General features: G+C 45.6%; 1 protein-coding gene across 5 annotated transcripts in view; it reads left to right on the top strand.

Annotated features, from left to right (window-relative positions):
- EPS15 (epidermal growth factor receptor pathway substrate 15) overlaps positions 1-23,665 on the top strand; it is a 115,630-nt gene that overhangs the window by 51,382 nt on the left and 40,583 nt on the right. For 3 of the 5 annotated variants that reach the window (XM_053242555.1, XM_053242559.1, XM_053242557.1), the window contains exons 13-18: positions 11,402-11,474; positions 15,136-15,318; positions 20,008-20,205; positions 21,641-21,838; positions 23,001-23,090; positions 23,353-23,440. In XM_053242555.1, the coding sequence (XP_053098530.1) occupies positions 11,402-11,474; positions 15,136-15,318; positions 20,008-20,205; positions 21,641-21,838; positions 23,001-23,090; positions 23,353-23,440 (830 nt within the window). The remainder of the gene's footprint in view (positions 1-11,401; positions 11,475-15,135; positions 15,319-20,007; positions 20,206-21,640; positions 21,839-23,000; positions 23,091-23,352; positions 23,441-23,665) is intronic. The other 2 variants (XM_053242556.1, XM_053242558.1) reach the window with 2 other exon arrangements.

Genomic DNA, 23,665 nt, shown 5'->3' with positions numbered 1-23,665 from the left:
TTGGAGGCAAGAGGGGAGGTCCAGAAAATGGTGTTATGGCTCCTGCTCGACACCCCGGCATAGATGTACATGAAGCGGCCTATGTAGTCCACCACACCTTTCAGGGTCACTGTGTATCAGTGCTTCCTCCCATAGAACCTGTTGTGCTGTCAGAGGGGTTGCATTTCAATGTGTGTCCCGTCTATACAGTCCATGATGCCCGGGAACCCCTTCTCCTCGAAGCGCACCATCACCTCCTTTAGGTCACCTACAAAGACCACGCCTTCCGTGAAAATTTCCATCAGGAGGTTCGCCACTTACCTGACTACCCCGCAAATGGTGGATCATCTAACCGCACACAGGTTGCTGAGAGTTAGGGAATTGGAGACTAGTTTGTAGATGGTTATGGTGACTTTCCTCCGCACAGTGATTGCACAGTTCATCACCGTGTCCTGCTGGTGAATGGGCTTCATCTCACTTGCCAGGTAGTCAAAGGTCGCCCTGGACATCCTGAAGCTTTGCCAAAAGCACTCGTCGTCCCACCTGTCAGTGTTTTCCACGGACCTCGATGTGCTGTCGTGCCTGGGCAGTACCATCATCTTCCCTTGGACTACTCCTCGTCTAGGGCCTGGATGGCGGAGGAGAGGGCCCACTGTCACTTCAGGCCATTTTCAGCTGCCCTTGAGCATGCAATCAGCCCCTTGCATCTCATGGAGAATCTGAGGAACCTTGTAGCCTTAATATGGGCCACAGCTACACCATATTGCTCCAAGCCCTTCAGGGTATACAGAACATGTCTTCTCTGCTGGGCTCTGTGTGATGCTTCCTCCTCCATGGTGCTAAGGACCATCTGCATGCTGGCGTTGACCATGATGCTGCGTGCTGTGCCCACCATGGAAAACACTTTCCTCTCTTGCTAGGAGGGAGGTTGTGCGATGGTGCATGCCCTTGTGGTAGCTGTATTGCACACCCCAGACACTGGGCATGAGTGATTGAGGTGGGCCGCCCACCTATCTCACACACCACTGAGATCTACTCCAGGGCTGGGGTGTGGGCTGTGCAGTCCTGAATAGGGCAGAGTTTTGGGCAACTTGCTCTATGCTGGCCATGTTTCTCCTCCAGTTTGACACCAATGGAGTGCCAAGGGGTGACTGATTAATTGCAGCCCTGGAAGAAATGGCCCCTGATTCTTTTAAGAACTATGGAGCCTCAATGTCATGCCGTTGCTGCAGCCCCCTATCTCCCACAAGAATCGAGCTACCTGGTCTTTGTTATCCCTCTGTAAGGTCCCACCTCCTCCTGTGTAGAGGGTTCCAGACAGCCTCAGAATTATGGCCACTGGGGGAGCGCTATTGCACTGTCTGGCAATCTATTCCTTTCACAGACTGCCCCAGGGAATTGCTGTCTCCAGCTCTCCAAGGGAGTCATAGAGCTCTTTCTCCTGACTGCTCTCCTCCTGGACTGGTCCTCATCACTGGCCAGCTCTAGTTTATATAACCCTTGGCAGATGGGGCAAGTTGCATGAGAACTCAGGCTGAGAGCTTGCGTGAGTTGGCCCCAATCGTGTGATGACTCACCATCTTCAAGTGATGGCGCGCTGCTATCCTGTGGGGGCCAGGCAGACGCTCCCTGGCCGGGGCAAGCAGCCATCTCCCAGCACTGCATGGCCGGAAGGGACTGATACTGGCCACACTGGGAGGGTAGGTTCATGAGTGCCGGCCTGATCTCTTGCAGCAGCCTGTGACCCATCAGGGGGATCCCCAACACCCTCCTAAAGAGTGGAGCATTTTGGCACATGTAAGGTTGGAGGGACAAATTCTCACCCTTCGTTCACTCCCCTTTAAGCATCTTTGAAAGTTCTAGACCAGGTTTTCTTAACCTTGGGCAACCATATGTTTTGGGACTACAACTCTCATCATCCCCAGACATGGCCCTTGTGACTGAGGATGATGGGATTTGTAGTCCAAAAACATCTGGGGGCCCAAGGTTAAGAAATCCTGCTCTAGATGGGTTCTCTTCTCTTCTATAATGGTGCTATGTGGCTGTGCACAATCCTGAATGGAATTTCGACCACCCACCTCCCACCACCCTTTCCCTTTGCATGGTGAGTGTGGACTAATGGGGTATAATAGAGGAAATAGACACCATGCTGAAGAAAAAAACAACCCGCTTTATTAAGAGATACACAACAGCAACATCCTCTTTGTAAACCTTTTAGAAAAGAAAATACAGCTTTAGGGGGTTTCAAACTTGGCTGTGTGGGCATGGAAATGTGTGCTTACTGGGGTCTAGAAAGCTTGAGGTGTTGGGGTGTGCAAAATTGAGTGGGTGTGAGGAGCTTTGGAAAAACATTTGAACAAACAAGTGACTTGGATGCGGGGTTTACAGTGCTCGCTGCTTTGCAATCTCCCAGGCTGTGCCATGGTGGCAATAGGAGCAGTGGCAAGCCTAGTTTTTGGTGTGTTTGGGTGGGGGTTTCCTCAGAATCCCCACCCAGCCCTTTGGTTTCAGTGGCCTATATATGGCCAGACCTCTCTGTCTCTCCCTTTTCACCAGGGTGGCCTGGGCGTGTGCCTTTGCAGGGACGTTTTCTGCTGTGGGCCTTTTCTTTCTAGGGGAGGAGCGAGTGGGGGCAATGTGTTTCTGCACGTCCCCCTCCCTGTCCCCATTGAGCCTTGGGTGCAAGGCTCCTGGTCTGCGGTGGTGTGTTCCACCGGTACTTTATCTCGGCCATGACTTTTCATGGTGGAAGCATTGGGGGTCCTTCTTCCACTTCCCCACGACCCTGAGGTCTCTGGTGGAGATCTCCTCAGCCTCATCTGAGTGCTCAAGCACAACCACCACCGCCCTCATGGTGTTTTCCTGTGCACCCACCACCTCCATTATGGTGTACTCATAGGCATGAACAGTGCGGTACGTGGCCTCTTTGAAGACCAGCCAGTCCTCCTCCCTCCTTTACCCCTCTCTCATGTCCAACTTGCAAAGCACCTCACAGGTTGCCTGAGAGGTCTTGGCATGCTGCGCAACCAGGTCCTTTGCCAGCTGTAGTCTGTCTGTTTCCTTCCGGTTTCGCAGCTGGGCCATGCACTCTACATTTGTCATCATCCTGCATGTGCCTGGCTCCTCCAGCATCTGGGGATGAGTAGGTAGGGCTGGCTCAGCTGGCTATTGCGGTGGCAGTAGTGGCTGGACAGGGTCTTCCATCCTCGGTAACTCTGCAGTGTGGGGGCATGGCAAGAGAGAGCATTTATAGAGTTAGGGTCCCACAAATCACCACCTCGCAACCACAGCAAACCAGCACAGAGCGCCTATCACTGTGCAACACTGACACCACCTTTTACTACCTAACACCCACACCCCAACCAGCACAGGGACCACACTTCCCCATCCATCCCTCAACACCCCCGGGATGCTGTAAGACTTTTCACTCAATTGGTTAATCCAGCACCAAGCCCCCATGGGCTCCCACACTTTCAGCTGCCAATCCATGGCCCTCTCCGAAAACTAGGTCCCCAGAGAAGTCATCAAGAAGGCCCTATGCCCTGGGGCTTCCAAGACCTGCCCCATCTTGTAGCCCACATCCCAGCAAGGATACCTCTGTCTCATCCGCGAAGAGTTGCTGCAAGCAATGCTGTCGCAAGTTTTCTAAGTGTTGTAGTTCATCAATTTGGAGAGTGTTGTCCTCCTCCCCCTCTCCAGCTTGCAGGGTGTTTATGTCAGCTTGGATGAGGTGACCGCCAGCATCCACTCTGTAGTGGAGCAGGTTAGGGGAAGGGGGTGGAGGAGTGGAGTGGCTGTTATCCATCGGAATAATATCTCCCTTAACAGAATTCCTGTGAGACAATTGGACTATATCGAGTGTGTGTATCTAGGCTGGGATCTTGGGATAGACTGGGGATTCTATTGGTGTACCGAGCACCCTGTTGTCCAATGAAGTCCCTAAATCTGCTAATGTAGCTGGTTGTGGAGTTGGTGTTGGAGTCACCCAGGCTCTTGGTGTTGGGTGGTTTCAATGTTCACTAGGGCAGAGATCCTCAATGTTGGGCCCCCAGATGTTATTGGACTTCAACTCCCATAATCCCCAACCAAAGGCCACTGGGGCTTGGGATTATGGGAGTTGAAGTCCACTAACATCTGGGGGCCCAACGTTGAGGATCCCTGCACTAGGGGCTGGCTTGTCTAGTGCAGCTCGGGAGTTCATAGCAGCCATGACAACTATGGACCTATCCTAATTGGTCATGGGGCCAACACATCCTGCTGGTAACACCCTCGGTTTTTTCTTTTGCTCAGATCAGAGTGGTGTTCCGTGGGTGGAGACTCCTAGAGTGCCTCCATTGTCATGGACAGACCACCATCTGGTTAAGGTTGATTTTTGTGGCCACCACGCAGCTCTTCAAGGGTGCAGGACCTATTAGGATGGTCTGCCCAAGGAGACTGTTGGATCCTATAGGATTCCAAAGGCCTTGGAGGGTTTTAGAGTAGGTTCTGCCAGTGATTCTGTTGATGCCCTGGTGGAGACCTGGAATACGGAGCTTACCAGGGCAGTAGACACTATTGCCCCTAAGCACCTTCTCTGTTCTGCTTCAAAACTGGCTCCATGGTATACTGAACAGCTACAGAAGCTGAAGCGGCAAGGGAGCAGACTAGAGCATAAATGGAGGAAGACTTGACTTGATTCCGATCAGACAAGGTATAAAACATATTTGAGGGCTTATTCTGTGGCAGTACATGCAGTGAAGAAGTGATTCTATTCTGCATGTATTGTGTCCGCATGCTTGCATCCAGCTGAGTTCAGAGTTTTGAGGGGATTAACTCAGGTTTCCTCTTCTTTGAGCTAAGATTTGGATTTTTCATTCTGCTGCTGTGAGAGTTTTAACAACTTTTTTGTTAATAAAATGTCTCTCATTCAAGCCGACTTGGACTCCACGGTTATGGCAGGATCAATTGTAGAGGTGTCCAGTAACTCCTCTGGCTCGAGTCAAATTGATCAGTTTCAGTTTGTGACTCCTGAGGATGTAGACAAGCTCCTTGGAAGTGTTTGGCCTAATACTTGTCATAGGAACATAGGAAACTGCCATATACTGAGTCAGACCATTGTTCTATCTAGCTCAGTATTGTCTTCACAGACTGGCAGCATCTTCTCCAAGGTTGCGGACAGGAATCTCTCTCAGCCCTATCTTGGAGAAGCCAGAGAGGGAACTTGAAACCTTCTGCTCTTCCCAGAGCGGCTTCATCCCCTGAGGGGAATATCTTGCAGCGCTCACACATCAAGTCTCCCATTCATATGCAACCAGAGCAGACCCTGCTTAGCTATGGGGACAAGTCATGCTTGCTACCACAAGACCAGCTCTCCTGTCCTTTGGACCCATGCCCAACATGGCTTATAACATCTAGCAGCGAAGTTAGAGATGGCCTAGTTGCCATCATAAATTCCTCACTGAGGGAGGACAGGATGCCTCCATGTTTGAAAGAAGCAATTGTGAGATCTTTGCCTAAGAAGCCTGCCCTGCAGTCCTCAGTGATGGATAATTATAGGCCAGTCTCCAGCCTCCCTTGGGTGGGCAAGATAATTGGTGGCTGATCAACAGCAGGCAGTTCTGGAAGATACTGATTATCAGATCCATTTCAAACTGGCTTTAGAGCAGGCTATGGGGTGGAGAAAGCCTTATTCGGCCTGATGGCTGATCTATACCAAGAAATTGACAGAGAGAATGTGACTCTGTTGGTTCTTTTAGACCTTTCTTCAGCTTTCAGTACTATTGACCATAGTATCCTGCTGGATCATCTGGGGGATTTGGGAATAGGTGGCACTGCTTTGCAGTTGTTCCGTTCCTATCTCTCTGGTAGATTCCAGATGGTGTCACTTGGAGATAGTTGCGGTCTGAAGTGAGAGCTATTGGATGGTGTCTCTCAGGGCTCCATCCGATCTCCGATGCTATTCAACATCTACATGAAACGGCTGGTTGAGGTCATCAGGAGAGTTGGAGCAGGGTGTTATCAATATGCTGATGACAACCAAATCTGTTTCTCCTTTACATCATCATTAGGAAATGGCTTAGTTTTCTTAAATGCCTACAGGCAGTAATGGACTGGATGATAAATTGAAGCTGAATCCAAGCAAGACAGAGCTACTCATGTTAAGGGGTCGTACTTTGAGGGTTATGATAGATCTTCCTGTTCTGGATGGGGTTGCATTCCCTCCAAAGGAACAGGTATGTAGCTTGCTGTGTGCTTCTGAACCTAGGCCTCATTCTGGTTTCTCAGATTGGGCCTATGGCCAGGAGCACTCTCTATCAACTTCAGTTGATACAACAGCTGCGTACATTTCTTGAAGATAGTGCTCTCAGAACTGTGGTACACTCTCTGGTTACCTCTAGGCTTGACTACTGCAATGTACTCTATGTGGTGCTGCCTTGGTATGTGCTTTGGAAACTTTAGTTGGTTTAAAATGCAGTTGCTAGATTGGTCTCTGGGGTGTCTTGGAGAGACCATATTATGCCTGTTTTACAGCAATTGCATTGGCTACCAATAGGTTTCCGGGGAAAATACAAAGTGTTGGTGATTATCTTTAAAGACCTAAATGGCTTAAGACCAGACTACCTAGGAGAGTGCCTTCTTCTGCATGATCCCCACTGCACATTGAGAACATTGGGAGAGGTCCATCTCTGTATGCCGCCGGCTTGTCTGGCAGTCACTGGGGGTGGGCCTTCTCCGTAGTTGCTCCTGGGCTATGGAATGTACTCCCTATAGATATTCATGTTTTAACATCTTTGCCAGCCTTCAGAAGAGCCCTTAAGACACATTTTTTTCAGCCAGGATTTTAGTAATCTCTGAATGTTCATAAACTTTTAAAATTGCTGTTTTTAATAGTTTTATTTTGTTTGCCTTGCGTTTGTTTTTGTGAGGGCAAGGACAAATAGGGAGGGCATCGCCTAGAGTCTTTGGAGTCAGGCGGTATATAAACAAAATAATAATAAATAAATAAATAATTGAACCATACCTGAACCAGTTCATGGCCCCTGGCATCCCCAGAGGTCTCCCCCGTAATTTGCGCTCCTGCCAGCTGTTGGGCACAAGCCAGTTGTCCTGAGGGGCTGAGGGAGATGGAGATCGGCCACTCCTCCATGGCCTTCAGGAATCTGGCAGTGAAATGGGGCAGAGAGATCACCGTTATTATTTCCACTGGACCACCAGACTGTGCAGAGGTGGACAAGAGTCCCACGGAAGGGGTGGTGTGCTATTGCCCCATCCCAAAGGTGCAGGTGGGCAAGAGCCTGGAAAGCGGTGGGGGGGGGCACATGAAGGACTATGGCTGCGCCCTCTGGGGTCACAGAGGTGGCAGTGGCTGATGCTGCTCAGCCACTGACCATGGTGGGGTATGACGGAGAGGGCCTGCTAATCCCCTGCACAGTTGAAAGAGCGGCCATCTGGCTGGCCCTTGGCCCCCTGTCCAGGTTAGGGTGACTAGTACCTGCCCTGACACCTGGGGTTACGTCCCTCCTTTCCAGCAGCACCAAGGCCAGAATTTTGCAGTTGGCCATCATCCTGAGCTCTACTCCGGACATCCTATTGTGCGTGGTCACCTTTTTGATTTATTTTCTTGAGGTGTTTCAGCTTCTCTTTACATTGGCTAGCATTCTGTTTGTAGCCACAGAGGGCCTTGTGCTCAGAAATCTAGGCATAGGTTGCCTAATTTCTGAAGCTGCTCTGCAGCTGGCTCTACACCCTGTTGCTGGTCCAGATCTCGATAAAGACACCTCTCTCCGTGTCGGTCCATGTCTTTTGGGAGGCATCTTTTTGGGAGGCATCTGCAGCTTGCCTGCTGCCCATGGCACTGCCACTTGTTAAAGTTGATGGGGCAGGGGGCTGCTGAGTCTCCATGGCTGTTTGGAGTAGCTGAGCATCTGCGCTACACTCGAGATCATTGGGCAGCAAACAACGCTAGTCACACGGCCAGGAACTGGGGTGTATGTGTTATGGGGTGGCCACCTTGTGCATGCCTGTGCAGGACTGGATGTGGGTAGGTGTGGCCAGGCAATAGGGACAGGTGCAGGGACATAGCACACATGCCTCGAGGCCCCAGCAAGAGTATCAACTAGAAATATTGCATGATAGCATGGTGGGTCACATCACACAATGGGCCAGCTGCAGGGCAGTAGATAAGGACAAGGACAAATGGGGAGGGCATCGATGACAGATTCATCGTGTATTCCCTGGGAGGAAGCCTGCATGGGCTTTATAAAGGCAAAGGGCTGCCTACAAATCTGTGGTCTGTTCTTTTAGGAGGACAGGTCTCCTGCCGCTAACCTCCCCTCTCATCCAAGCATCCCCTCTGGCTAGGAAGCAAATGAGCAACCTTGCAAACAATTGCAAGGCTGGTGAACAGGGAGGACAATGGGTCAAAGCTATCACCTTCTCAGTACTTATACAACCCATACCCATCATTGCTTACACTAACTCTAAAATTGACTCCATTTTGGCATTTGCCCACGAGGTGAGAGGCAAGTGTGCTGGAATTAAACTATGCATCCTGACGGAGAAAGCCCATGTGCACTCTGCATCCTTGCTTTTGCCAGGCAACAGCTTCTGGGCGTGGAACAAGTTTGCTGATGCTGTGAAGGCAGCACAGCAAGGATGACGTGTTGCCCTGGCTTTAAAGGGTTGCATATTCTCCTACTCTTATTCTTGAGGAGAGAGATTTTGGTGTAGGTTCATTGGCACCTTGCACGTATCTAACTGGTGAATGCTGTTGGTGCACACCTGTTCAGCAGCAGGTTACTCTTTCCCTATGCCAGACCGTCCTTGCTTTATGTGGGTGAGAAAACTGCATGGGTTGTTCGGCAAGGCCATAGCTGTTTTGGGTACAAAATGCAGCTGGCAGGTTCTGTGTGGTGCCGCAGCCTATTAGAGGGTGCAGCACTGTGCTGTGTGCTGCCCACTCAACGCCATGCCACCCATAATTCTGGATTGATTGCTGCCTGCTTGGCTACGGCAAAAAGACAGGTGCGGCCAAACCCCAGGAATCTGAGGGGTCCCTATTCACCCTTGACAGCGGCTTGTGGCCGGGAGTAGTACAAGGGTGGTGTCTCTTTTAACTTCCAAGCATGTGTCACTGTTGCCAGGCAGGTCATGGAAGAGTCAGGAGGATTTCAGGGGCAAGGCTTGTTCTCTTAGAGGTGGCTGGTGAAAGCAGTGGCATGTGTAGAGCAACCGAGTGTATGAGCAAGTCTGTGCTGCCGCCTCTATGTTTGTGGCTTGGAAACAGCACAATACTGTGGTTATGGCGGCACCCAGAATTGGACATAACACCTCAGTGGCCAAATGTGAGGTCTCGGTGGTTGGAGTTTGCCGAGGACAAGAGGTTGCTTTCAGCCCAGAACTGTGGTTTCACATGTTTAAACTTACTGGAGTTACATCCTCTGCCTCTTTTAACGCTGGTTAGGGGTTAGTGTAAACCCAGCCTAAGAGAGAACTAATTAGTAATAACAGAGTTTAATGTTGGTGCCAATATAATGCTTAACACTAACAGTATATAACATTATTATTTATTCCTAGGTGGGCCGGGCACAGAGCATTTGCGCCTCTAGTTTGCTGCTGCCGCTGCTTTCTTCATCCACCCACCCCGCCGCTGTTTTCTTTGGCCACCCACCCGCCACCATTCACCACCATTATCCTTGCCCACCAGCCAGCCACTGCCATTTTCTCCCCAGTCCCTGCTGCTATGCTTGCGAACTCTCATGAGAGCTGCCACGCATGGGATTAGTGATGGGTACGCCTAAGAGAAATATAAAAATAGATAGATAGAGGAATAGATAGAAAGGGTTTACATAGAAAAAGAAAATAATTAGAATCATAAGGCCCCCTGTTCCCCCAAATCTCACAATCTTAAAAACAAAAACAAAAACACCCCCCCACCATCTCTCCCTCTCCTCCACCCCCCCCAACAATAGCAGCCACTAGGGGGAGTCTGTGCTAAATATGGCCAGTTGCTCCCCCCCTGCTAAATATAAAGAAGAGAATCACTTTGAAAATTTCTCTTTTCCCAATTAGCAGGGTTTAATGTTGTTAGGAAATTTCTTAGGAGGAAAGTGTGTGTGTGTGTGATCTTATGATTGACTGATCAGTAATGTCATATTGGCACCTCAGGTATTAATGCATGTGTTGCATCTTGTAAGGTGCAACTGTACATCTTATAATGTGTGAGTTGGCACTAGTGCAACCACAGGTAGGTACACGGGGTGGCATCCGAAGCTGACTTTTCGCATGCAGAAGATGCCTTTCCCTCATGGAAGGGCTGTCTCACATTTTACCCTAGAGCGCTCCATGAGGAAAATTTTCATGCTTCTGCAAGCTGTTGCACAAATGGAAGAACTGCTATAGAATCTACTATTATAACATTGCACAAACTCTTCTGACAGTGCTTGTACAAGTGTTTGTGGAAATGTCCTTGCCACTGTTTTTTCCTGCTCTCAGTTCTTTAGATCCTAGTCATGATCAGGAAATTTCTGTGTGTAACTGCTTCCTGATGCATGTATTTAGGAACATAGGAAGCTGCCTTATACCGAGTCAGACCATTGGTCCATCTAGCTCATTATTGTCTACCTAGACTAGCAGTGGCTTTGCCAAGGTTACAGGCAGGAATCTCTCATCCCTATCTGGAGATTCCAGAGAGGGAACTTGGAATGGTTTGACCCTAGCAGACATGAAAATTGAGCACTTCAGTTCCTGCATGGAGGAAAGGGGCCATCTTCAGCATTTCCCCTTCCCTGTGCAGCTGCTTGTGCCTTTCAAAAATATGTCATAAGGGTTGGGGAACACATTTTCCCTCAGGAATATATTTTCAGGAGTGAAGGGGGTGATTGCTGAAATTCACCCCTCCCCCCCCCATGCAAGAGCAGAACCATTCCCTGTGCACAATTCTTAGTCTGAATAGTGGCTACTTGTTCCTCTGTTTATGCCTGTGTTTATCAACATGAATACTGAGATTTGTAGGAGAGTCTTGAGCCACCACATTATTTTTGCTTGTCGCACAGGTTTATATATCTTCCGGTTCTAGAAGGGTTAAGCACATGGGAGCTGATGCAATCCCTGCCCCTTTTCAGCAGACAATTGCTCCATAGCAACAGTGAGATCACTGAAGACAGTATTTCATTGATTCCCCCCCACCCCCGCTTTCTCTAAGCTGCTGTTTCCACCTATCTGTGTCTGTGAGAGTGGGAATATTGTGCTTTAATATCTGGCATATGCAGAACATTTTTCTTTTTCTTTTTTTGTTTTGAAATAAAGGAACCAAACCAGTCTCCTTATTCATTTAATGTTCCACTATGTATTTAAAAAGAGAGACTGGCTTAGGGGGCTGGATAACTGTACCTGGTGTAGCTGATGTTCTTAAATTTTCCTGCATTGTTTGCTGGTCTTCTAGGGAAAAGAATAATGTGGAGCAGGACCTAAAGGAAAAAGCAGACACAATCAAGCAGAGGATGAGTGAAGTGCAGGTAATTTGTATTTGAATTTTGGGGACTGGATGTGCTTTGAGCAATACATTCAATGAATGTCTTCACTTTAAAATTTAACACACCTTCAAATAACTTTGTCTCTATACATACACAGTTTAGTTACTTGCTGTGGTATATTTTTCAACAGGCTCTCTCCTTAGGAATTGCACTAGGGGAAAAAAGGGGTTAATGCATATTCCGATGAAAGCATTCTGTTGTCTTAGGACTTGAAATCTCTATGACAAGATAGTGTTAAATACTTGTAGGAGTATGTTACTTCAGGAGAGACATAACAAATGGTGGCCTTTTTTTAATTTGTGGTAAGGTGCAACTGGGTGTTAGAATTTAAGCACTGTGTACACAACTGATTCAGGTTTGGTTTTTTTAAAAGATTGATATAAATAAGGGCTTGCACCTAGACACACATCTGTTAAGGCTAAGGCTTTTTGGTTGCACAATAGACTTGTGCTATTGAGGTCATTGAGGTTTATACATGCATGGTTGGGTTGCATCCTAAGCCTTTAAGGAATTATTTGTAGTTGTGGAGAGAGAGTTTTATGGCATCTAAATTCGGAACACTTAGCTTGTTTCCTAGTTTTAAAAAAATTCTACCTAGCAAGGACTCTGCTTTCAGGTATATTTTTAAGACTGAGGCTTTATTATTTATTGGCAACTCCTCCTTGCCCCTCCCCCACCCCCAGTATTAGGATTATAGCACTCCTTTCTGATAAGACAAAATGAGGCAGCCTCTTACCCAAAGCTGTTTTGTGTTTGTGAGCAGCCCTTGCTGAACAATTGTTGAAGCAAATCTTTTCATAAAGTAATTGTAAACTCTGCTCTTTAATGATAGCAAAATAATTATTATTTCTGGTATTTATATTTCTGTCATTAAATGTCAGGGTTGAAATTGACCTATTCTTATTGTTCAGTAAAACCATACATCTTCTTGAAGACTTTTTCTTGGATAGTCATACATATTGTACACACTCAGGAATCTTGTTGGCAGTGGAAGGTTGTGGTTTTTTCTCTTCTGCTGCCTCAAAATATACATTCTTATTCATAGAAAATGAATCCTATGACTTAGATGGGTGTCAAGGTGATGGTGCTCTCAAGTGGTATGACAGAGCCAGTCTAATAAAAACTAAATGCTGGAGTCTCTTCTCCCTCCTTCCTTCCTTCCTTCCTTCCTTCCTTTCTTTCTTTCTTTCTTTCTTTCTTTCTTTCTTTCTTTCCTGAATTTATATACTGCCTAAAATAGAAATCTCTAGGCGGTATACAGAATTAAAACAATACAAAATATAAAACATTTAAAATTCATAAAAAAGATAAAAATCATAATGAATACAAACACATTAAAATTTAAAATTTGATTTCAGTTAAAAGCCTGGGAAAATAGGTACATCTTCAGGGTCCTCTTAAAAACAAATAGAGGAGGAGATGCTCTTATCTCAGCAGGGAGCTCATTCCAAAGCCCTGGGGCAGCCACAGAGAAGGCTCAGTCCCAAATTGCCATGAAACCAGTTGGTGGCAACCATAACCATAACCAGACCTCTCCAGATGATCTTAATAGGTGACATGGTTCATGACACAGAAGGCGCTCTTTTAAGTACCCTTGACCTAAGCTGTTAAGGGCTTTATAGGTGATAACCAGTACTTTGTATTTCACTCTGAAACTTATTGGCAGCCAGTGCAGTTCTTTTAGAATCGGTGTTATATGGTCCCTTCAGGTAAACCCAGAGACCAATCTGGCTGCGACATTCTGTACTACTTGTAATTTCTGAACAACATACAAAGGCAGCCCCACATAGAGAGCATTACAGTAGTCAAGCCTAGGGGTTACCACCATTTAAAGGTAATTTGTTTCCAGAAATGGATGTATAAGCCAAAGCTGATAAAAAGCACTCCTGGCCACAGCCTCAGCCAGAGAAACCAGGGAGAGTTTGGGATCCAGGAGCACTCCCAGACTGTGAACCTGAACTTTTATGGGGAGTGTAACCCCTTCCAGAACAGGAAGATCTAAACCATCTGCCTACAGACAGTACCTCCATCTTGTTTGTATTCAGCTTCAGCCTGTTATCCCTCATCCAGCCCAATATTGCCTCCAGGTAGGCACTTAGGAGGGGTCATGCCATTTCCTGATGAAGTTGGTAAGGAGAAATAGATCTGGGTGTCATCAGCATATTGATAGCATCCCAGACCAAACTTCCTGATGATCTCGCCCAGCAAGATTCCATTTTATGGAATGTTTTACTGCTTGTTCCTGTAAATTTGTCTCTGCAGTTAAGAAAATTAAAGCTACCGTTCAAGAAAGTTTGTGGAACATTAAGGTCTAGGATTATGAGTAGGCCCATCCCATTTAGGATGATGAGAGACAGATATTGAGTGAATTTACTTCCTTGCCAATGTGTCTGTTTGAGCTAGGCTCCTTATTTTACTATTTGTAGTAGGAATGCTATACATTTTTGATTGAGAAGCTGATACTTTCAGTTGTATGGTGTGATAGGCTTTTGCTGCATGCAAAAACATGTATCTTGCATATTTCCTGTTCTAGTATGCATGGTAAGTTTCCAAGATGTGCCTCCTTCCTCAGTTAGAAATGAGATAGATCAGTATTTAAATATTAGTTTTATTTATAGCAACTAACCAACACTGAAACCAACTTATAGAAGGAACTTTCTGAGTAGTCTTCTATAGATAAAAAAGATGGGTGGACCTTCTGTGAACAGAATTCCAGACTCCAGAGCCACAAAATAAATTGAAAGTTTATAGTTTTTTGAAAGCCCAGGAGACCTGCTTAGCTTCAGCAAGTTTGCTGCCTCGTGTGCTTTCAGACCAGAACTTTTACCCTTTTCAGGAATTCTTGAAACTGAGTACAGTATACGTAGGTACAGGGCAAACGGGAGCATGCAAGCTAGCCTTGCCTCATACTCTCCCTGGGTTCAGTGCTTGTCTCTGCAGATAAACTCTGTGCCTGGGAAGAGCAGGAAGTGGGGCTAGGGAGCATGTTGGCATATGAGCATAGCTACTGTAGTTGGCTGGCTCCTGTTCGCTCTGTACCAGGATACATCCGGAGCTTATGTCTCATGGAACCCAGTGCCCAATACCATGCTAATGATTAAGGCGCAGCGGTTGCTAGTTCAAATCCCCGCTAGTATGTTTCCCAGACTATGGGAAACACCTATATCAGGCAGCAGCGATAAAGGAAGATGCTGAAAGACTCATACTGTGCAGGAGATGGCAATGGTAAACTCCTCCTGTATTCTACCAAAGAAAACCACAGGGCTCTGTGGTCATCAGGAGTCGACACCGACTCGACAGCACACTTTACCTTTACCTAAAGGTTATAGACTAACATTTCCCATAAATATATGTGTATTCCTAAATGTATTCTTGTCTCACCTTTTCATTTTATATTTTGTATTAAATCCTAAATTGATTGACTTGTTTTTCTTTTCAAAACATGTCCCATAAACTCTTGTCTTTTTCATATATATTACTTAATCTTTGTTCTGCTTTCCATCCCTTTTATTGCTTTTTTCTTTTGCTTGTATTGCAAGGTTTAAATTGTTGAAAGATGCTGCTTTTTGTCTTTCATTATGAGCTTTTTCCGTAAAACAAATGCATTAAAAGCTTACATTTTTACCTATTAAAAATATTTCAGGATCTACAGGATGAAGTCAGAAGGGAGAGCAGTAATTTGCAAAAGCTGCTTGCTCAGAAACAGGAAGCAGAGGAAATCCTTAATAGTCTTGATGAGGAGAAAGTGAAGCTGGAAGAGCAACTTAACGCCATTCGACAAAAATGTGCTGAAGAAGCCGATCTGGTGGGTTTTGGCAACTCATTTGTGAGTGAACACATTTTCTTCAGCTCTTCTCTGGAGCAAGAGTTGTACATTCCTGAGGTGAAAATAACAGCTGGAATATGAAAGTGTGGTCATATTCTATGAAGAACCAAAGGATGGAAACTATTCCTTGGGGAGAGGAGAGCTGGTCTTGTGGTAGCAGGCATGACCTGTCCCCACAGCTAAGCAGGGTCTGCCCTGGTTGCATCTGAATGGGAGACTTGATGTGTGAGCACTGCAAGATATTCCCCTCAGGGGATGAAGCCGCTCTGGGAAGAGCAGAAGGTTTCAAGTTCCCTCCCTGGCTTCTCCAAGATAGGGCTGAGAGAGATTCCTGCCTGCAACCTTGGAGAAGCCGTTTGCAGTCTGTGAAGACAATACTGAGCTAGATAGACCAATGGCCTGACTCAGTATATGGCAGTTTCCTATGCTCCTATGTTCCTATTCATATTAATTCTTCACACTTAAAGCTTACAGGATAGGATGTGGAGAATGAGAATTATCTTGCTCTAAACTTGATATAATCCTTGTTAGTATGCTTCCATGAGTTTGTGTCCCTCCATGCTATTGCTGTGATGGGTACACAGAACTAATCAGAATCATATTAGAATCTTTTGAAAATTGTTTATTACAGAATTGCATTAGATAAGTTGAGGTTGATATTTTTGATGGATTTAGCCTTAAATTCCAAGCTTTTTGACTTGGAATTATCTGTATTATCTGTGTAATATCTATGTAATACAGGGAAACCTTGCTAACCATGGATTGGAGATCTGTGGTTTTGTGTATCTGCAGTCAGGTAATTGACACCTGACCTCAGCATACATGGAAAAAATGGTCAAAAGGGGGTTAATTTTGTGTATCCACGGTGTTGGGATGGCTGGAAATGGCCTCTGACCTCTGAGGTCATTTCTGGCCACCATTTTGCGAAAAGGAGCCATTTTGTGTGCATAAAAGGGGGAAAAACATTTCCCCCACGATTTTTCATGGAAAAATTGGGCAATTGAGACTTTGGAAGAGGGGGCATTCCTGGACAGCTGGAGACCCGCGGAACATAGTAGGGCACTTTATTTAGCTGTTTGACCATTTTCCAGCCTCCAGGAACCTAAACCCATCCCTCCCAATCCCATTGACTTTAATGCTCCATTATCCACGGTTGTAGGGCAGAATGTAACCCCCGTAGATAACAGGGTTCACCTGTACCTATCACTTCTAAATTATAATGACATATTATTCCTGGAAGAAGAAAAGAGATATATATGAAGTATGGTTTACTAAACGATGATAAAAGTTAATTATTAACAGGCTTTGCAAAGGCACTGGGTCAGTTCAATTATAATGTTCCTTATCATCCTATCCATGGTCTGGAGGAGTGAGAACATGCTCTGGGCTCTTACCCCTGCCCCTTGCATGCTTCTATCCCTTCTTTGTTTAAGAAAGCCATTGTTTGCCGCCTTATCTGAACTGGGCAATCTAAAACTTACTCAAATAATAAAGGGAAAGAATAGAAACATACAGGGTGAGGAGAGAGACCATATCATGTTCCACTGTGATGGAGCAATGAAAGACCATGGCCTAGTTCAGATGCAACACCAAACTATGATATATTCAAGTGGATTTTATCCTACAGGAAGTGTGTGTGTTTGTGTGTGTGTGTGTGTGTGTGTTTTGCTTTTGTTATATGCTAATTTATTTATTTAACATATTTTATACCGCCCAAAACCTACATCTCTGGGTGGTTTACAACAAAATAAAAACAAAAAGTAAAAACAGTAGTTAAAACAAAAAAAGTTTAAAAACATTACAACAATTTTAAAAAATTAAAACAATATTTTAAAACAGCATTAAAACCATTAAAACCATATAAATTAAAAGCCTGGGTGAACAGATGCATCTTTAAAGACTTTTAAAAGCTGTCAGAGATGGGGAGGCTCTTATTTCACTAGGGAGCACATTCCAAAGCCTTGGGGCAGGAGCGGAGAAGTCCCGTCCCTTAGTGGCCACCAGACGAGCTGGTGGCAAATGCAGACGGACCTGCATGCAGTGGGCGATGGGGTTCATGATGAAGAAGATGTTATCTTAAATACCCAGGGCCCAAGCTGTTTAGGGCTTTATAGGTTATAACCAACACCTTGTATTTTGCCCGGAAACATATCGGCAGCCAGTGTAGCTCCTCCAATACAGGAGTTATATGATCTCTCCAATATGACCTAGAGACCAACCTGGCTGCTGCATTCTGGACCAACTGTAGTTTCTGGACCACATACAAGGGCAGCCTCACATAGAGTGCATTGCAGTAATCCAGTCTGGAGGTTACCAGCAGATGTACCACTGTTTTGAGGTCGTTCATCTCAAGAAACAGACGCAGCTGGCGTATCAACCAAAGCTGATAGAAGGCACTTTTGGCCACCGCCTCAGCCTGGGAGACCAGGGAGAGGCTTGGATCCAGAAGTACCCCTAAACTATGTTATGATATGTTAAGTTTAGTTTTGCATTCTTCAAGTTTTGAATTGAGTAACACAGATTCAGATGACTTGATTTCTGCCGGGAGCACAAGTGGGCAGACTGTTCATAAGTTAAAGCCTAGGCCGTTGTCTTTCTTCAAGTGTGCCTCACATGAAGCACATAGCTCTTATACAATTCCAGCCAGAAATTTCCAGTTTAGGACTTTCCTGAGATAAAAAGGTGGGGGTAGTCAACAGAAAGTCATGTGGTGGGGAGGCTCCCCTTTTGGAGTGCTTGTTTTCTTAACTCCAAAGAGGGATTACATATGACACATACCAGGTTAGACATTCCTAACAGAGTACAAACCAAAAGGTTAAAGATAATATGCAGAAATTTGTTCCCCTTTTCCTGTGGGATAAATTCCCATTTTATCATATATGGTTTAAAGCTGTATGCATGAACAGGCCTTCTTTCTTCCCTCCTTTGTGTGTAAGAGGAGGGAATGGAAAGCTTCCTTTTGTGACTTGCTATAAACCACAATTACCCATTTTGGGAACCTGGTTTCTTCATACTGCTGTTGGTTAACAAACCAGGATTTCAAATCATGTTTTTAAATTCTGGTGTGCTACCCAGTTGTGTTTCTCAAATTCTCTCACAACAGGAAAACACAGTTTATTCCAAACTATAAGAGGATGTTTTAAGCTTCCTCCCTTCACACATTAGGCCAGGGTTCACACCTGCTGATTCTCATAATGCTAAAACATGGCTTAGAGAGCATTGACCCTGGCCTGCCTCAATGTACTTCCTACCGCGGTCTTGGAAGGAAAATACAAGCGGGTACCTTATGCGGTGTGCCTTTGTCCCTGTGGTGCAGGTGAAATAGAGACCACTGCTCATGTAATTCCTTATTGTGAATTTTATAGGGATAGTCGTTCTAAGTTTATTTTACCTTTGCTAAAGAATTGTCCGGGCCACACCGATCTTTTTTACTTGGGAGTATCTGCTGTCCAGTTTTAAACCTGGGATGACTGTTAATGTGGCCAAATTTTGTTTTACTTTATGTAAACTTCGTAAAGCCTGCATTACGTAATCGAATATTTTGTAAAATGTAAAGATTAACTGGTCTATGACCGCAGTAAACTTTATCTGTCTGTCTGTCTGTCTGTCTGTCTGTCTGTCTAGGGATGTGCACGGTCCGGAGCAGTCCGGACCGGCACCGAAGGGGGGGCCTTACTTTTAGGGCAGGGAGGGCTTACTTACCCCTCCCGCCTCTTTGCCCTGTCCAGCGCCCGTATTTAATAGACTAACGGGGCGCTGGAAACCCGCCGCCCCCCGCCCCCGCCGTGAGCAGATTTCTCCGAGAAGTACCCATAACCCTGCCACCGCCGTAGCCCGCCAGCCAGCCAGCCCTTCCTCCCTCCCTCCCAGCTGCCCGCCCGCCCGCCTGCCTGAGTCCTCACCGGAATGCTTTGTTAAAAAACGAGAGGAGCTCTCGGACAGAGCTCCTCTCGTTATGAAGGCCTGCTGCAGAATGAAAGCGCTTTGCGCGCATGCGCGCGCCGCAAAGGACTCTGATCACCGGAGGCCCGGTCTACCGGGCCGGGTAGACCGGGCCTCCGGCGATCGGAGGCCCGGTCTACCCGGCCTTTTCCCGGCCGGGTAGACTGGGCCTCCGGCAATCGGCGTCCTTTGCGGCGCGCGCATGCGCGCGTACGCAGAGCGCCTTCATTCTGCAGCAGGCCTTCATAACGAGAGGAGCTCTGTCCGAGAGCTCCTCTCGTTTTTTAACAAAGCATTCCGGTGAGGACTCGGGCGGGCGGGCGGGCGGGCAGCTGGGAGGGAGGGAGGGAGGGCTGGCTGGCTGGCGGGCTACGGCGGCGGCAGGGGTATGGGTACTTCTTGGAGAAATCTGCTCGCGGCGGGTGGGGGGGCGGCTGGTTTCCAGCGCCCCGTTAGTCTATTAAATACGGGCGCTGGAGGGGGTAAAGAGGCGGGAGGGGTAAGCAAGCCCTCCCGCCCTTAAAGCAATACCCCCCACCCGGACCCGGACCAGCAAGCGCCGAACCGGTCCGGCAGTTTGGCCATTCTTTAGAATGGCCGCCGGACTGGTTCGGACTCACTCCTATGTCTGTCTATCTATCTGGCTTAGTCTTATATCTTCACCAAGCAGGCCTTAGTGTGTAAAGAATATTTGGATAAAAATTGTGTGCAGTTCTTCTAATTTGCTTCAATGTCCAACCGCTACAGATTGCATCACTAAAGGTAGAAATAACTTATCAAGAGTCTAAAATCTCAACATATAAAGATGACTTGAATAAAGCCCAAGAAGAACTCGGCCGGCTACAGCAGGAAACGTCAGAGCTAGAGAAATGTGTGGAGGCAGGGAAGTTGCAGCTGGAACCTCTTCAGCAGGATCTTCAGGACTCTCAGCAGGAAATCACTTCAGTAAGGACCTCTCTCTAAAAGAGAACAAATTCTCTTCCTTTAAAAAAAACAAAACCCCAAAACTTTGTGTGTGCGAGGCAGGCAGGCAAGCCGGGGAAGGGAAGAGAGACTTCCATGCCCCAGATAGGCGGACTGGGTTGAGCTGGCCTGGGGGCACGAATTATCTTCCTCATTATTTTGTATTTTTGTTGTTGCAGTGTGCTGTGTTTTTTCCTTTAATGGTCATTGATATCTAGCGCACATTACTGGGAATAATTCTGAAGTTTGATCTCTAAAGCTGAAACAATGCTTAAGCGATCATGTGTGAAGAATGCATATAGGATTCTGTAACTAGTAATCAACATCAGGTTTTTTAATATGTGTAATTGGACTTAAGACATGCAGGCTGGTTCTTCCATTCTGACCTTGTGATTTCCTTGCTCCTTTGCTCTGCAGTAGAGAGCAGTGTGTGCACTGATTTGCACTTGGCCTGACAACCCTTAGCAGAGTTTTGTGGGTGGGGAGAAGCATACTGGCTGCAGTTGGTGCTTCTCTGGTTGGTAACTAGGGCCAAGCTACTGTTCCCCTTGCCTTGATTTTCTTCTTAGACGCTCAATGGTGGCCCTTTTGGCTAATGGCAGAGGACAGTGTGTGCTGCCTTTCAGATCTGCAGGTCTTGAGCAGCTATATTATTAAATAAATGTTAAAGGTTTATAAAGCTTCTGAATCTTGGAACTGTCTTTCTTCAAGAGTTGAGATGTGTAGCGTCTACCCATATTGCTCATTTTAATGAGCACTAGCTTTGTATTATGCAAGGTACCTCTGCTTGATTTTGGCAGATCCTGCCCTCCTTCCTACATTGCATGCCATCCTTCTTCCAATTCCTCAAACTTCAAGATCAGCTTGATAAAGGGGTCTCAGTGGGGAAGAAGGGTTGGGAAAGTCCCTATCTGTGAGCTCCCTTCCACTTGCACTTTTCCAGGTCCAGTCCACTGTTTGGGGGGTATTTTAGCTCTGAAGCAAATTTTTCCTTTACTTAAGTGACTAATGTTAGAACACATGCAAAAAAAGTGCTCCTTGCATTTCATGGATGTAGAAACTGATCAGCAGAGTTCTGTTTCTGCTGCTTTGGGTTCAGAGCTTGTAATTGCCAAAACTGGTATTACACACATTTCCAAGGATCCATAGCTACTATTGAGTCCATGTAGATAAAGGATTTGTCTATAGTTGGACAGCCATCCTAATTCTCCCCCCCCCCCAGTTTTGGGAAGGTTGAGGGGCCGGTGCAGAGAAATGTCTGATTCCCTGTTGCTTTTTTTAATCTTGCATTTGAAATCAAGGACAAATATTTATATTTTGAAAACAGGAATGTAATTATGTGAGAATGTTGCAATACTGCATGTTCTATTTTTTTCAACTTCTGTGCTGTTAAAGACTCTGTGATATCTCTTTACAGGTGCAAGCAAAATTAACTGAGCTCAAGGAACTGGAAAATAGCCACTATAACTGGGAGGCTCAGCCCCACAGCACACTACTTAATGGGAATGCAGATCATTCTAGCCTTAGCAACAGCAGCAGTGAAACAACGAACTTAAACGAGAGTGCTGAAAAAGAGAATTCAGCAGATACTGAGCAAATAAATCACGAATCTCTTGTGAGTAGTGGGGGTGTCTGGTTTTATTATAAAATTAGATCAAGATACACAGTCAAGCCTGAGTCTGCACAAACACCAATAAGGTTTCTATTCCAAGAAAGTGAAACTTAATTTTTCTGAGATGCATCTATGGATTGGGGATGGTAGCATTCCTTTTCCAGTATATAGCATTGAAATTAATCATTTCGTAGAGATTTGGGGAGAGGGTTTAGTGTGTTACCTTAATTGCTCCTCCTTTTCATGCTCTTCAAAGACAGCAATATTAAGTATGATGTTTAGTAGGGTGCAGTATGTGGTCTATAGGCTCTCCTACCCAATCCCTGAAATATAAAAGGTATATTCATTTTCTAGCCCTCAGGGTTGCAAGGGCCAGCATATTCTGGCCTCATAGTTCCATAACACCAGAAGAATATATTTAAGTTCATATACTAAGATTATTTTTCAAAGACAGGCTCAAGTTTTCCACCCTTGAGGTCTACAGTGTTTGTAGACTAAGTTTTTAGTGTGTCCACTGCAGTGTGCACCTACCTTACTTGTGAAAATATTGCTATGCAATCAAAATATGCTAATCTCCTTAGTTATCTGCCTCATGACACCGGCAACAGCCACTGTAGGGATGCTGTGCAGTAGATGGTAACTTTTAAAGTAACTTTTAAAATGTGTTGAATACAGCACACTACCTTTTAAAATATGCTTTGCCCAAACTATAAGGTTGGTTCTTATATTGGTTTAAACTCCATTGGTATTATCTGGCTTGTTCAACTTCGGGCCTCCTGCATATGTTAGCCTACAACTCCCATAATCCTTGGCTGTTGGCCACTAGTCCAAAACCTGCTGGAGGGCCCAAGTTGAGCAGGCTTGGCATTAGAAATAAACATGTGCTAGAGAAGTATGTATTGTGAAGAGTAATTCTGTGAATGGAATTTCTATGTAGGCCTTCGTATCTTCTTTCTATTAGATGAATTGAAATGGAAATAATTACCTTTAGCACACTTTTTTCTTCTTTTTCTGAACTATTGTATAGCAGTGGGGGTTTTGTGTTTTTAAAAGAGGTAGAACACTGTCATATCTGTTGTGAAACACTTAAATTGCTGAGGGCTAATTTCAGGATGAGATAAATGAAATTTTATATTCGTGAACTTTCTCTCTCTCTCCAAAAAAGGCTAGGAATAGTCCAGAAACAACACACACAGAAGAAGAAGAAGAAGAAGAAGAACAAGAAGAGGTTTTGCCATCAGAGATCAGGGAAAAAGTGGGTTTACATAGTATTTTAAAATAATAGCACTGCAAATAATTCAATAGTTTTGCATAAGTTGCATAAATGTGTTAAATCAGGAATGATAGTAGGGAGGAGAAAGTAGAACAATCAGAAAGCAATTCGGTTTCTAAATTTGTTTCTAGAGTCTTAATTGGTGTTGGGAAAGCTGTATATCTCACTTCATTATATGTATAGTGATTGATTTTGCAGGGTAAATAAGATAATTTGTACAGCGTTACTCTTTTTTTCTTCCTAGGAAGATCCATTTGAAGAATCTCATGTGCTTTCTGATCCGATTGCAGGATCTAATTTAGACTTCTTTGAGACTGACCCCTTTGTTGGTAGTAAGTAGTCTCTCTTTCTCTTTGCACCAATTTACTGAAAAGAATGATATTGCCACTAAACTGGATTGGGATTAGGGTACATAAACTGAGCTGTGTAGTGCAATTTGAGGTCCTCAGATACTTTGGAATTAATCTAAGAATTTCAGGATCTGAATTGACATCCGTCTACATCCATAAGAATGGGTTCTGTGCCTGCGCTGACCCTCGCAGTATAATGTCGTAGCT

Source organism: Hemicordylus capensis, chromosome 4 (assembly GCF_027244095.1).
Source record: "Hemicordylus capensis ecotype Gifberg chromosome 4, rHemCap1.1.pri, whole genome shotgun sequence".
In the NCBI taxonomy this organism is placed as follows: Eukaryota; Metazoa; Chordata; class Lepidosauria; order Squamata; family Cordylidae; genus Hemicordylus; species Hemicordylus capensis.
The sequence above is the reverse complement of the archived record's forward strand: the minus strand, read 5'-3'. Positions and strand labels throughout refer to the sequence as shown.